The 15,988-nt window shown below is 38.7% G+C and overlaps 1 protein-coding gene across 1 annotated transcript; it reads right to left on the bottom strand.

Moving 5' to 3' along the window:
- Positions 1-1,349: 1,349 nt before the first annotated feature.
- RNF212 (ring finger protein 212) lies at positions 1,350-14,350 on the bottom strand. Its single transcript, XM_009904200.1, has 12 exons — positions 14,239-14,350; positions 12,521-12,582; positions 10,200-10,274; positions 9,255-9,311; positions 7,689-7,747; positions 7,529-7,593; positions 7,370-7,439; positions 6,303-6,348; positions 4,926-4,989; positions 3,058-3,130; positions 2,100-2,302; positions 1,350-1,387 (listed from the first exon to the last, which is right to left on the bottom strand). Exons 1-12 carry the CDS (start codon positions 14,348-14,350, stop codon positions 1,350-1,352), a joined length of 924 nt encoding a protein of 307 aa, XP_009902502.1.
- Positions 14,351-15,988: the final 1,638 nt, after the last annotated feature.

The raw sequence follows: 15,988 nt of genomic DNA, 5'->3' as shown, positions 1-15,988 counted from the left end.
TTCAAGTTCTCTTCTCAACCTGCAGCCACAAAACATGTTCTGCCCATGATGAGCTTTTACCACAGAGCAGGTGAACTGGTGAAGAATGGCAGAGGCCGTGGAAATAGTCACTGAATTTATACAGAAACAACAGTGGTGAACAGCAGCTCAGAAATAGTTCAGCTATCTGAGTGTACTTACTCACAGCTTTAGATGGCAAGGTGCACTGTTTGTTGCTCTTAGTTCTGTAGAACTAGCCTATATGGCTGCTTCCTATATGATTTCTCCCAGGGAACCTTCAGACAAAGTGCCACTTTTCTCTGATTAAAGCGGCACACTTACTAGTTACAGCTCATTGCAGCACGGAGGAGATCATGTAAGAGTGATGAAATCAAATTCAGAGATAAGTAAGAATAGTCATTCACTCTTGGGTCTGCTGAGTGAATTAACAATTTGTCTCAGCATCACAAAAATCCCCTTCTTTATACTCACCTTCCTATTCTTTCCTTTAGTTCAAGCAAAACATTTCAACCCAAAAGACATTTGTCATGCACTCAGAGGACTTTATCTCAAAGCCCCACAGAGGAAAAGTTCCTACTTGGTGACTCAGTCACACCAAAATTTTGTCAGACATCCATAGAAATGGTGGGAATGCCAGATTTAGAGTCATTCTTAAATGGAAAAGGTTGCATTCTAGCATCCTCAAATCAGATCTCCAACTGGTGTTCCTGTGTGAGGGTAAAGGCAGCCTCCAATGGGTTTTGCCTCTTCATCCCAGCTCCCCCATTTCAGCCCCTTTGGGAAAGAAATCATTGCTACCTAAAGCAAACATTAAACTTCTTGGAGTGTGGAATAGATATTGTATTATGAGCTCTGCAGAGCCTGATAGAATGTAACACCCCTCAAACCTTACCCCTTTCAACAATGCAAACAAAGTAATCTATCAAGTAAGAATCAGAATTTGCAATTCTGGAATCAAAAATCCATACATTGATGATTTTTTTTTTAGGACTGAGGCTCATCTCTAGTACTGTACAGGCGCAACCATTTAAAATTATAGTCCTGCTGCAGCTCAATGAATTCACCACAGGAAATGCACATTGAATATATAATCTTTTGCCTTAACAATTAATAAGGGTTATTTATTTATATGATATATTTTAATCCAGAATCTCTAAAAACAGCAAGGGGGTTTTGTATTCCTGTTTATAACTACTGTAGATATTAATCAGGAAGATTAGTGATGTTTGAAATGCATTATTCCTGCTGAAGAGTCGGCTGGTTTGTGCCAGCTGGACAGAAATGACAAATGCTTTGATGTCCAGGGACCCGCAGGGTTCCTCCAGGTGCTGTTGACCGACAATGTTTGTTTATCTTTCTGTTGAATGTCCTCCAAAAGTAGTAGAACCTACAAGTACAAATGGAGAAAAAACAAAAAGCAAAATAGTAAGAGTAAAGGAAAAATTACTCTGGGAACTAATTCCTTTGGTCCATCTTGTTTCCTTTTGCACTCCACTTTTCTTCAGTCTTACCTCCATCCTTCCTAAATTCTTTAATCTGCTTCCTCTACAGCATTCATTCTGTACCATGCACTCTTCTGGGCTCCTTTTCTACTCCCAACCCTTTTAGTGTTTTCACCTTTTTTTTTCTGTCCCTTGGAACTCATCCTTCCTCCTCTATGTCTCATCATCTGCCCACCCCCTATCCATTTTCAGAATGACTCCACTCATCTGTTCATTTCCTATAATTTGCCTAGTTCCTAATCTTGCTCCTCGCACCTTTTTTCTCCACTCTTCACTTGAGAGCTGCTGTAAGATTAGGTTTTGCCAGGTTATTATGTACTTTACATTAGTTAGGACTGGCATTTTTTAGAAAACTATTATGACCATTATCAGATTTAACTCTCTCAAAAAAAAAACAACACCACCCCCCCATCCTGAGGCAAAGCCAGAACACATTTTCAAGCAGATTACTGATAGCCTCCTTCCAGTTTTGAAATACCATATTTGTGTTGCTTCATTTATTTCATATTTACTTTTCTTCTGTAAACAAGTAATAAGCTTATGTTATGCTGAAAAACTGTCAGCAAGTGCTAAATGTTGCTGTTGTAATAAACTTGCCTAAATGTTGTCGTTGCAACAGTCCGGAGATGGTGATTGGATGCCTCGTCACAGATGGCTGTGGAGAAGGCAATGCAAACGGGAACAGCTGAGGGGTTCTGACGTCAGAAGTAGCCCATGACCCCCTTCTGCTGCTGCTTTGTGATCCAGAGGATGATGATGTGAGTGAACACAAACTATGTGGTAGCCTTATAGGTGTGGATCTGTTAATGAAATTAATTAATGAGTATGATTCGTAGCACAAGACATTTTGAAAGCACTGAAATTCCCAGTGCTAATGCTACAGGTTGTTGGCTTCTGCATACTCCTTGTCAGATTTGTACTTCTGTAGGATCTTTACATGTTTAAATAAGCAGAAGGACAAACCAAATTATACAAGAATCAGAGATGAGGGGGAAAAACAAATCTTTTGCTATATATATTTTAAATTTGTCCTAGGAAGATATATTTAGCTTTATGATTACAGAGAGCAAGACTTGACTTTTTTTTCTGGACACACTGAAGGGTTTTTTTCTTAATAATATCCTTGCTTGAGACATTTTCAATGTTTGGACACCTCAAACACCTGCTACGCACTGCATGAACATACTGAGCTTATTCAGAGAAGAGCTCTGTAGTGTAAATATTGTGCTGTCATGTCAGATACTGAGAAAGATTATAAATCAGACATCTTGTTGCAGTTTCTTGCTATGAAATTGCTACCTTTTGTGTAAAACTACTATGGCTGTAGATGCCACAGCTACAGGAACTGGGATTATCTCTGCACAGTTTATAAGAAAGTGACGTCTACACAAAATCTTCCCACCATAAAACAGAATCATTAATACAGGTTTAGTTAGCCTGTGTAATAAAATTTGCTAAGGTTTAAAATATAACCTTTAAATGCAGAGATTAATACAGATGATATATTACAGTCTCTCCTAGGAGATGATAGCATCCTGCAAAGGTATTTCATTACCTTGTAGATCCTGCTCTGCTATTTTGGCTTGACATTATTCCAGATGACTGAGAATGTCTGTAGGATACACTTCCTGTAAGAATTGATTTATTTTTTATCATGACCAGTGTGAATTACTCATTTTACTGAAAAGAGAGCTTTGGAAACCAAAATGAGTACTTTAGTTGCATCATGTGGGGGCAATTGGTGATAGGTTTATTCAAGGGTTAAAAATGATGCACAATTACAATAGCCAATGAAAGATAAGGAATTGACTGACAACATAAAGTCACTGTGTCACTTAAGCCCTAAATACTAATCCTGTGTTTTCACATGTTCTAACACATTTACACAATTGAACACAGGGAAGGAATTTGTAAGTCACGAGCTGTCTTCCAGTACCTCTTGCTGGAAGAAGATTCAGCAGAACTGAAAGCTATCCAAGGTCCTTGGCAATACTCCAGCAGAGGGTAAAGGTGAAAAATTGCTTTTAGTCTCGGTAAGTGAAGCCTACATAGAGCTTAGCTGTCATGAAAACAGCAAATTGCACTGTTCCTGCCAATTTTTTTTTTTTCAAGGTAAACACATATATTGTTTCCTTTCATCTTCTCTCATTTATTAGACTGTTACTGGACTATCAAGACAGCTCTGCTAAGGTGCTCTAGTGCTTCAAGATATTCTCTTTTGACCCTCCCCATCTCTAAGAAGGAAACTTTCTTTTGTGCATTATTAAATCATTTCTACTTGCCCTTGCTTTTGCAAGTATGCTTTGATTCATTCAGCTTTTCGACTGCAAAACTTTATAGGCTGATTCTGAAATGTGCTGAGCACATATCTGGTCTACATAGAATTTTACTATCTAATTAAATATGTTTATACTCAGAAACAAACAAAAATAACCCCCAAACAGTTAACTTCAGCTCTCATTCTCTTGTTATCTGTAAATTTATAGGCAACCATGCACTTAGGAAGCATCTGAACATACAAATCAGATACAATATGGAAAAAGCAATTTTTGCTCCTTTGTTACACTTGTATTGCATTTGTCTTTGTTTTGGGATATTTACACCATGGGGAAAGGTCAGAATGCCAAAGGTTCCTTGTGTGGCTGGAAATGTGTTGAAGCCAGGTGGAGCACAGCCTGAGAATGGGCTGTCACAAAACAGGATTAGTGTAAATGAAGGGGTGGGAGGGATGTGGGGATGGTGGATCTGCAGAACATGAGGAGTCTGGGGAAGCTCCTCACAAATGAAGCTGCACTAATTGCAGTGGGCTATTATTCATGTCTGTCTTACACCAGACTGTTGCACAAGCCCTGGAGCAGCCCTGAGTGAAAGGAGCTGTGAGCAGGGAAAATGTCTTTAAAAAAAAAAAAAAAAAAAGAAGAAGAAGAAAAAGAAATTACTGAGATTAAGTTAATTAGTTTGCTTTTGATAAATCCTTTTGTAACTTTCATTTTGTTTCCCCCCACTTCCTCCAGTGATTTTTAACATGACATTATGGACAGTGCTAATATCTGGTAACTATAAACACATAATTACAAAGGTTAATAGAGGGTCAACAACATATATTGCAATATGCCTGTTCTGCTCAACCAGAACATCATTACAGTGCTTTCTTTGCAAGTGTGGGCTATGATTGGTCAGTAAAATTCATTCTGATTGCAAGCAATTATTCACAGAACAGGGAAGGTCACTACTAGGAAGATTTGCATCATTCTTCATTTTTAACCATTTCCCATCTGCTGCATTCATTGCTACATGATGAGTTCCTTCTACCTCAACACAATTAGAGTCTGCTCAGTAAATTACTGATGTATGGATTTTAATTTATTCATCCTCTTAACAAAATTCAAATGCCATCCAGTTACAAACTGTATTTTCACTCACCCATACGTCCGTCTTGTGGTGGAGTTATTAATGATAACCTTGCTGGACCAGTCGGTGTCTCAGGCTAAATGGATGGCAAGGTATTAATTGGAGTGTTATAAGAATGTTAATTGTGAAGGTCTTTGAAGCAATGGTTTACATTTTTAAGGCCTGTAAGACTCTGGATTTATGGCACTCTCTGCTGACAGTTTTGTTCAGAACACAGAAAGCCAAAACCTCAGGACTGAGTTATTTCTCAGAGCTCCACAGTGGGCTGGGGAGAAGGTGGATGTACTTCGACTCTAATGCAGTCTGGTATTTTCTCACATTCAGGTGAGAAAATACCAGACATTTACATCATTTTCCGTGCTGAGACTCCATTCTTTAGCTAGCATCTGTTCCTGGCTGTCACCTCTCCTAACCAGAACACCAACACAGTGAAGAGTACCCATCTTCATTCTTGTTTTAGAGGTGTCACTCAAAGTATGTACTTCCCTACTTAGCATCAGGCTCACATCACTGAATTCAGACCTAGCGTTTCCTCAGCATCTGAAGATAGTACACGTGCTGATGCCACTGTGCAGACAGAAGCAAGATCATCTGGTCAAGCAGCAAACAAAATTGTTTATGAAAGGGGAAAGAAAATGACTGGCTTGGTTTGTATCTTTAAACCTCCTTTTCTTACATAATAAATGAAATTTCAGGAATGTTTTGGTAACCAGTGTGATGTGAAGTTAAGAGTGCCAAGTGATTCCCCTCTTCTAACTTCAGACATCTGCAATGGCAGCATTTATATCCAGATTGATCTCCTGAAATTCCTCTATGATCAAGGAAGAGAAACAGGACCAGGATCAGTAAGTTTTCCTTTAGAATTAAATGAGTCACACATGCTACTTTATAGGCTATACCTATGTATATAGGGCTATCTATGGATCTAATCAATCCAGAGGTTATAAAGGAAACCCTGTGATGCCAGCAGAGATCTGCACTACAGCCATCTCCATGAGGTTTGGTGAAGGTGGAAATCTTACATGTTCTTCCATTCCTTAATGGAATAGCACTTGAACTCTCAGTTTCATGCAGTAGCAACATTTACTCTGAAAACAGTTACAATATTTTTATGATATAAATGTACTGAGATTTCAAGAACTTGCCACTTAGCATCAGAAGCTGAAAGGCCTGTGTGTGACACAGAGGATAGAACGGCAGTAATCAGCGCTGTGATGCATTTCCTTTCTACTAGGCAGCAAACACAGCTGAAATCAATGTGTGCATAAGAATTATTCTGAATAGGGGGGATCCTATGATCCTACTATTTGCAGTGGTGACAGAGCAGAAGACATCAAAAGCATATCTAGGTAGGTATCCATGTATACAAACAAGCAAACCCACACTTACCTTCCTCATTGGTGAAGGTACAGGATCAATCTCCATTGACTCCACTCTTATAACAAAGGTCAAAATAAGGATGACATTGTAATAAAAAATAACAGATTCACTTTAAGGCCTAAAATTACATTAGAATCTCAATTTAAATTTGACTAATGATGGAAAACAGAATACCTCATGCATAGCACACACCAATGTTTAAAACTCATAAGGAAAAAAAAATCTATTAATTGATTCTGAGCTTTGTTTTAGGTATTTACAGAGAAAGCTATTTGATGATTGCCATTTTAATGACTTTATCTAATTGAGGCTCATGTACTACTTTATGTATTTGTCACTTGTCTCCACAAGAGTATTCTGAAATTTTATTATGACAAATAAAGTCACAGTCACAGGTATTGAAATCTCTTAGCATCAGCTAAAATATAATGAGCCTTACTGCAGTTCATCCCATCTAACTTTAGACAAATGCAACCTACACATGGATGTCTGTACAAGTAATTCAGTTTTTCTCTACAGTGGGAGGACTTCCTCACTAATTAATCAATCTATGTATCCAGAAAAATCTGTATTATGCATTATGCCCAGTGAGAACAAAGGCAATCTCTGCAAGTAGTTATTAAGTAGACTGGATAGAGAAGAACCTCCTCAATTCTTTCATATTTACATGGATTGCAGAAACAACACAAACAGTCTCAAAGTGCACCAGGGGAGATTTAGGCTGGATGTTAGGAAGAAGTTCTTCCCAGAAAGAGAGATTGGCCATTGGAATGGGCTGCCCAGGGAGGTGGTGGAGTCACCATTACTGGGGGTGTTTAGGAAGAGACTTGATGAGGCACATGGTGCCCTGGTTTAGTTGATTAGATGGTGTTGGGTCATAGGTTGGACTTGATGATCTCAAAGGTCTTTTCCAACCTATTCTATTCTATTCTGTTCTATTCTAAACAAAACACAAGATAAGAAAGTATACATATTTTAAACTCATTACAAGAAAACCCCCCAAACTTTGTGTAGCAAATGTCATTATGCTGTCACTGTCAAGATTTTTCATGGAAAAGGAACAGATTTATACTTACATTTCAGAAGCTGAAGGATGACTGGGATGAAGAGAATATGAAGGATAACCATTCTGCTTTCTTGGAGGAACTAAAGTCATTAAGAAAGGTAGTATTAGAACACAGCTAGATCCAGTGATATGTATTCAGTAGTTAGTATCGTAAGTCAACACTTCTTACTGGAAATTGGATTACTACTTGTACTGGCAAATGGTGGTTGTGTGTTTTTTTCATGAGGTTTCACACTGAAGGGGAAATAGAAATAAAAACAGGTATAAATGGAAAGCTGGTTTAGTTGGTTCATTTGTCTAGTTGGCCAATAAAGCATTAAACCACTTACCATTGTATCTGATGCATTTGTTGTGTTACTTTCTTGAGAGATTCTTCCAGCTTTAAGGTCTGTGAGAAAACCATAGATAAAACCAAAATCTCTCAGTGTGATACACACCTTCATTGTCACACACCAAGAATTCTGAAGTGTGGAAGGGCTGCTTTCTATGAGGCTTAATCTCAGATACCATTGTTATTTCAGATTTATTGCAGCAAGACTGTAGCTGTTGCATGGATCAATTGAACTGAGTCAGACTGAAAAAGAGATGCCTCTTTTTGGCAGTTATTGGCTTATTTTGATTACTTTTTGTTAAGTGTGCTGGTAATAATGGATATGTGAATGCTAAGAAAAGTGTGTGAAAATAGTTTCCTTTTCATTTTCCTCCTTTTCCCATATCTGATATAAAAGTTGTGCTTCATTTAATACAGAATCACCTGGAAAAGATACCAATACCTTTAAGAAACACCAAATTCCATGCTCCCATATTTTTCATATCAGATTGAAAACTGATTCAGTTCTTTGCAGTATCTTCCTGCAACAAGCTTATATGAAGAGGTTTTTTTCTGCTATGCTACAGAGACAACCAAAGTATCTACAGTAAAGAATGTTGTGAGCTTGCAAAATTCAAGAACATTAAGGTCAAAAACATTAGGCCAGGTCCCCAGTATGTGTGTTTTTTACAGTCTTTTATTACATGATCATACATTATATTTTATGAAGGATGTAAAAATTTAGTCAATAACTTCAGTACTGCATCTGCATTTTATCTTTAATTTCTATCCTGTGACCTTAGTCCTTCATGACTTTCCACTAGTCATGCTTTGATTTGAGGACAAATTCTACACTTTCTGGTTAACATCTTATGCTTCTCCTTGCAATGCAATTTGAATTATTTGATTCATTCTTTATTAATTCTTTCATAACATTCTCTGGTATACCTCTATAAAAGTATATTGTTTATGGGAGGTGTTGATGGGCTGATTTACCCATATTGCCAGGCAGCTCTAAGCCATACACCTGGCTGTGTCCTTAGAAATTAATGGGACATCCAACTGTTATAGCAAATGAGGTAGCTGAGAAATGAAAAAGGATTTTTCTTTCCAACCTATAGATGAAGATGCACAGCCACAACTTAAGTACCTGTTCCCTACAAATAATAATTCTATTCCTCTTACCATTGAATTGTCCCTAATTCAGGGTACTAGTCCTTAGTCTTGTTCTCCATTGCTCCAGCTTTACTTGCCAGCCTGAGTCTTCTTTTCTTCAAGGTCTACCATATGAGTACCAACTTCTCCCCACCTTTTCTACTTTCTCCTGTGTATAGTGAATCAGTTCTTTCTCTCCTTGTCCTTTGACATTCATCTTGGTCACCCCACAACTAAAATGCTTTATTTAATAATAGTAGCCATAACTAATAAAGTTATCACCAATTTACAACATTTATAATAACAGAAATGAGGCCATCCTGACAAATCATCCTAGGTATCCCAATATGAGGTGAATTATTTTCTGAAACCATCCAAAGCAACAATCAAACATAACCACCAGAAGGAAGGAAGTCACAATTAGAGTTACCTTTTTTCTCTGGTATGCCAACAAATGTTTACGATGTTTTTCTTGAAATTCTGAAATCTAAAAGCAGGTACAGTTATATCAGGCATCACTAATGATTTTTATCCCATCTCAGCCAACAGTGATGGAGAATCATAGAATGGCCTGGGTTGGAAGGGACCTCCAAAGGCCATCTAGTCCAACCCCCTCTGCGGTAAGCAGGGGAATCCTCAACTAGATCAGGCTGCCCAGAGTATTCAAATTATTCTATATATTACTAAGTGTTTAAAATTTCTTCTTTAAATCCTCTCCAATGAAATATTCTGTTATTATCACTAATAAAGGTCATTTGCTCTAGCAGCAGCTATGCTCAACCTGGGAGATTTATTTTACTGAACTTGAATTTCAACACTATGCTCAATAACAAGGTAATGACATTGGAAAGCCAGTTTAGCTGTGGTGTTTCTTATTCATTAGTGCTAAGCAAACACATAAAATTAATGGCAACATAAAAAAACCCAGTCTTACTGGCAATTATAACTTGCCTTGTAAAAATATCCTGTTAATTAAAACATAATTGTTAAACATGCTGTCTGATGGTGTGTCAGAACTTCCTGTGTCCAAACGAGGATCATAAACCATGAGAGGCAAAAAGTACACAACATGCCAGGAAGGCAAGACAAGAGCCTGAGGAACAAATTACAACAGGCAATAACTTACTAATAAATCTTTCCTCTAATGTGTAAGAAAACTGCCAGAAAATTTGTAGAGATAGAGGCAACTGAGAAGAAACACTCTGAGAAAATTAGCCCATGGCTACTTTTAATTCACTGCAGAAGAGCCTGCGAGGTTCCCACTGAATAGTCATCAAAGGATCAGAAGCGTCTGCAGTTCATGTATGTTTAATATAACAATCAGTAGAAGCTGCTGATTATTTTATAGAGTTTAAAAATTTTAAGACAGATTCACCTGTGTTATTTCTTTTGCATATTTCTTGCATAACGTGTCTATTCCCATGAACAGTGACTGAATATCAGGACTTGTCTGCCAAGAAAAGAAAGTATACCAAGGTTAGCATTTTTCTTTGCAAGTTGTATTATATTCCACAGCTACTAATTTTCATAGAACTCACAGGAGGAAATTAATTATATTTGAGACTTCCTCTGCTCTTTTGAAATTGGTTGACATGAACCAAAACATTTCCCCAGGATAAATTAGCATATGGAGAAAGAGAAAAGCAGATAGACAGACGGCAGGGTCTCCAGCCTGTCTGTGGTATTTAAGTAAAGAGAATGCAAAGAAGATTAAAAAAAATTAATCTAGAAAAATTAATGTGTTCATAAAATATATTTGACACCTTTTAAATATGTTCATAGGAGGCAAACTCTAGCATTAGAGTCTTAACAAAACCTTGGTTTAAGTGTCTCCAAGGTCTCAAAAAGGTGAAACCCAAGCAGCTTTGTTGCTGATGTAAAAGCGCTTGAAAATAAAGGTTTGCAGAACCTTTCTATATTAGCTGTTACATGGAGGAATAGCAGATGTTAATCTGATATTCTGTAATATTGAACAGTGAGGTTCAGATTTATCATAACACTTAGCCATCCTCTGAGGAAAAAAGCAAGTAGGGATCATGAGACACAGAAGGAAGGTATAAAGGTGACACGCATGCATTACTTAAAGATGAGAATATTTAATGGGTAGATGTTGATTGCACCAATATACAATTTAATGAGGAGGTTTAAGGCATTTATAGGACCTCCTACTCATTGAGAATTCTTCCATAGCATCAAGCTCATAAAGGTTACCAGGTATATTTCCATTCAGGTTCCTGAATTATAAAGCCATGACTTTTTTATATGCATCTTTAATTATCATTCCAATCATTTTATCTGTTCTTAATCAAGGCTAAGCAATCATCATGAATGTCTTTTTCAAAGAATATGGTAATTGGCTTCCTTCCAGTCCTCCAGAGCAGAGGCAGGTTCTAATGAAACATCTAATATTTTTGTTAGTATCCCAATCACTGCATTTTTTAATTCCTTCAGTATTTTGCAAGTAAATTATCAAGGTATGTGGAAATGCTGCAATTTAAGACTGATCTAACTTCAGAATCAGTTTTGATTTGAGCAAGGTGTTGGGCAAGATGACCTCCAGAAGTCCTTGACAACCTAAATTATTCTGTGCCTGAAATTAATAGCAAAACTTGCAGCAAGGGTTGGCTGATATGTAAAGCTTATGAAAGTACCTCCTTTTAGAGCTTTTGTGAGGGGCTTTATGGTTGTTTTATTTGATTGCTACGTACACTGCTACTTTGCTTGCATTCTGCTTTGCTGTAGGTTTTAATTTTGGGGAGCATTGTTTTCTTCATCCTGTTCTACAATATTCTGTGTTTGCAAACATGAAATATAATGTAACAGGGTTTTTTACTTGTTTATCTACACAGTATGTAGGCATAGAGGTTTGTGTATTCAGCTTAGATTTAAACATATCTACAGAAATGCTCTCCCTCAAGGCCAGCTCTTCAGGGTCAGTTCCAACTGTCCTCTATTTCATATATATGATTGCCTCATAGTCTTGTAGGACTGTGTGTGTTAGCTGTACTGAAAGATTGTAATACTTTTTTTCTCTCACTGTAAGGCAAGTTTGTCTCTTAGGTAGCCATCAGCCTAAGAAAATTAAATGTTTTCACACCCCACTTACAAAATCAGCTAAGAAGGAGGAGGATCATGAAAAAAACTAAATCTTTCTAATGATATCTTGAGAAAGGGAATGAAAAGCTGTTAATTATCTGGGGAATCACAATAATACCCAACAATATTTCAGATCCTCCCCTAATCAGGTGGCCATGAAGAAAATAGTCAAGAGAAAACAGGGGAAAAAAAGGCAACAGACTTGAAACCACTGATGCACCACCACACAGTTTTTGATCCAGCCCATTACATGAAATAACTAATTTCAGTCAGTGTTCTCTGATATGAAATACTAAAGTCAATAAACATTTTCCTTGTTTTGGAAGCACAGACATTAGATAGTAGCCAACCACATTTCTTGCAATGGATATATAGTCCAGCAGAATCTAAGCCTAAAAAAATCTCTGTAGGCTTTTATTTGAACAAATCCATAAGACTAAAACCTATATAGTGCATAAGTATCTTAGTCTCCCAGTTTATCATTAGTAAATATTCATGTCACAGTTAGTAAACAGAAGGAAAGTATTTTGTAATGCAAATAATTTAGCTGTTAAGTGAACTACAGATTAATGAACACAACAATACTAAAGCTTCATTTACCTGTTTTGAAAGGACTAATGTGCGACAAGGATTTCTACAGACCAAACATTCATCTTTCTTGCCTGAGAATTAAAGACACATTTGAAATACATCAAACAACAGCTACTGGATACATTTTTAATAGCATTTGATGCTAAATCTTTGTTTGGAGTTTGTGGAGGGGAGGCTGAAGTTTACACAAGAAATACAAATAAATAGGAATAAATAATTGAATTCTATAAGCACTGCACAGGGAAAATGTGTGTGAATGTCATCAGGCTTCACTCCTGTAAACAAGCATTCACGTAAATTATTTTATGAATATCATTAGTGTCACTGAATGCAGGTGACTTTTAGTTCCATTGATTTAAATAGGACTCTTTGCCTGGTTTAATTAAACACATGCTTAACTAATGAGTTGGAGGCAACCAGATATACAACTTCTTACGCTGGGGCCCAGCCTATTGATAAAATATGTGAAACCTTAACTTCAAAGAATTAATAACTTTACCTTATGAATATTTTCCAGTGAAAAATTAATCATGCTGGGGCTTAAAACTTTATCATTTAAAAAATACTTCTCTTTGATTATTTGCAAATATTTCTAGTAAATGCATATTACTACAATATGTATAATTGATAATTTTACTAGCTGCTCCCTTTCTGAGGATTCTGAGGATTGATGTTTATGAACACCACTCAGGAGCTGGATACAACACAGAAGAGCTTCCAAACACCACCTCCAGTCCTCCTCATGCTGCTGAAAATTGACAATACTGAGGTTTAAGACATCTTAAGATTCGTAGTGAAATCTGCACTAAATAAATCCTATGTTTTGCAGATTGCTCTTTCACTAATCAAAGCACATGACCTTTCCAAAATTAAACAGAACAGGATGCCATCTCTGGGTGGTTTTTTTTCACAATGCTATCATGGATCATGTGCATCCAGACTTAATTTTCATTAAATCCTCCAGTTTCCTGGAGCCTTGCCCTCAAAACCACATTGCTCCAGCCGGATTCATCTGGAAGCAGTCAGCAGTTTTCACCATTCAGTGAAAATCATAGAATCATCATAGAATCATCATAGAATGGCTTAGGCTGGAAGAGACCTTAGAGATCATCTAAGCCAACCACCCTGCCATGGGCTGGAAGGGACCTTAGAGATCATCTAAGCCAACCACCCTGCCATGGGCTGGAAGGGACCTTAGAGATCATCTAAGCCAACCCCCCTGCCATGAGCAGGGACACCTCTCAACTAGACCAGGTCACTCAAGGCCCCATCCAACCTGGCCTTGAACATCTCCAGGGAGGGGGTATCCACAACCCCTCTGGACAATCCATTCCAGAGTCTTGCCACCCTCATAGTGAAGAATTTCTTCCTAAGATCCAAACTAAACGTATTCTCCCTCAACTTAAATCCATTTCCCCTTGTCCTGTCGGTGGACACTCTGGTAAAAAGTCCCTCTCCAGCCTTCCTGTAGGTTCCCTGCAGGCATTAGAAGGCAGTTATAAGGTCCCCTCCCAGAGTCTTCCCTAGGCTGAACAACCTCAGTTCCCTTAGCCTATCCTCATAGCTTATCAATAGCAAGAATGGAAAAAGCTTATCAATAGCATTCAATTGATATGAAGAAATGTTCAGTCAGGTCTTTTTTCCCCAGTGACAAAGCAGAGGTGTGCCTGCCCAGCACCCGGCCCTGGCGCTGAGGCCGAGCTGCCCGTGCCCCGAGCAGCCATTACCTTTCTGGAGGCAGAGCTCGCAGATGACATGGCCGCAGCTGGTGAGGCAGAACCGGGGCGTGGGCTTGCGGGGCTCGCAGAAGCAGACGTTGCAGAAGACCGAGGTGGCCATGGAGTGGAGGGCCAGGAGCGCCTAGCAGGGAGCAGGCAGCTGAGGCAGACCCTCTCTGTCACCCCTAGGGACACAGCCCCACAGGCCTTCCTCTATCTTCCTCCAGCCTGAGGCACCTCAGGCCCTGGTGTGAAGGGTGCAGTGCCCTGCCCCAGGGTCCTGAGGGCAGCAACCTCACACTCCAGCAAAGGGGGTTTGGTCTCTCGCTGCCAAACTGGTGAGCTGCCCACACAGGGCACCCTCTCTGAGAGATTCCCAACCAACCTGGGCAACCAACCTGGCCCCAGCAGCCTGTCCTGAGGCCCTGCAGCAGCCTAGGGCTTCAGCCTTGTAAATGCAGAGATCAGGGGCAAGTTATCAATTCACTGTCACAGATTTGTTGTTGCTTCTTTTGGGGAGCGTTGATTTTCAGTCCCTAGACTGAAACCCCCCAAAGGCTTGCTGGCTTCCCCTGCAAAGGCCAAGGGAAAATCCCCTTGCAGTCCTGCAGGCCTCTGGGTACCACAGAGCCATAGACTGCACAGGAGCAACCTCCAGCTTTTAACTCCATAAAAAACTGCTGCTCCCACAGTGCTTCCCCCAAAGAGCTATGATTCAGCTTCTGCTTTATAGAGTTGATTAAAAACGTTGAAGGAGACTGAAAACATTTAATCAAAGCAAAGATATTTAATTATTATTACAGACAAAGAAGGAAGAGCTCTCAAGCTACAGCCAAAGCTTCAAGGCTCAGTGCTGGTTTGAATAGAGACCTAATTAATATAGAGGACCATAAACAGCTCCTTTGTAAATTCTGACATGGTGCCTGCCCTTTTGGTTTAAAGGCTTAAGTGTATTATCAGTGAGATGAGTTAAGCTTGTCATTGGGATGTAGTTAGGTGCCTTACCCATCAGCTGAACCACAATCTTGTAGTTTACCTTGGTGTACTTCATAAAGACTGTACCTGGCATAAGCTGTGGGAGAGGTCTGATACCAACTCTATAGCCTGATTTTGGGGCTTATCAGGGAGCAAAGTTCTAAATCACCTGTCTAGGTCTCTTGCATGGTAACTGCTACAACCACTGACCATAATCTTAATAGTGGGCTCCACTATCACTTAGAACTTCAAATACTTTAGAAGAAAATATTCACAACTATATTTGAGGAAAAGCTAGGTGTTATACATAGGCTGAGTTCAAGACACCAAACTAAGCACTGAAGTGAGTATAACTGTTTCTCTGCCTATTATCTGAATGCCAATCAATTTGAAACACTGAACTGTTCCCAGTAGTAATGAATAAGATTGTTAAGCCAGCAGAGAAATTTAAAATATTAGGAAACATCTTTTAGATTTCTATTTTAGGGATAACGATTCTGAGCTGAACTTAAATGCTGCCTTAATCATGGAGTTCTTCTAGGTTTAGTCTTACCCCTGCAGAGGGGAAAAAAAGCCCAACAAACTGATAAAAGATGGGATTAAAGGAGTAAAATGTAAGGGGATGCCAGGTTGTGATGGAGAAACCAGGGTAAAATCAGAGTAGTAGAGGAGAGAAACCTGGAAGCTACATACAACCAGTGTTCTCAGCAATGCAGGGTTTCTTTGGATGCTAGGTGTTACATGGTGTGCAATTTCTGGGCCTATGCATTTACTTTGATAAGAA

Source organism: Dryobates pubescens, chromosome 23 (genome assembly GCF_014839835.1).
Source record: "Dryobates pubescens isolate bDryPub1 chromosome 23, bDryPub1.pri, whole genome shotgun sequence".
Classification (NCBI taxonomy): Eukaryota; Metazoa; Chordata; class Aves; order Piciformes; family Picidae; genus Dryobates; species Dryobates pubescens.
This window is presented reverse-complemented; position numbering and strand designations above follow the sequence as displayed.

Coding starts and splice junctions, on each gene's coding strand:
- RNF212 (XM_009904200.1), bottom strand. CDS start 14,350: ATGGCCACCTCGGTCTTCTGCAACGTCTGCTTCTGCGAGCCCCGCAAG. Junction 12,583..14,238: donor CGAGCTCTGCCTCCAGAAAG/GTAATGGCTGCT, acceptor TTTAATTCTCAG/GCAAGAAAGATGAATGTTTG. Junction 7,748..9,254: donor TGGCATACCAGAGAAAAAAG/GTAACTCTAATT, acceptor GTTTTCTCACAG/ACCTTAAAGCTGGAAGAATC.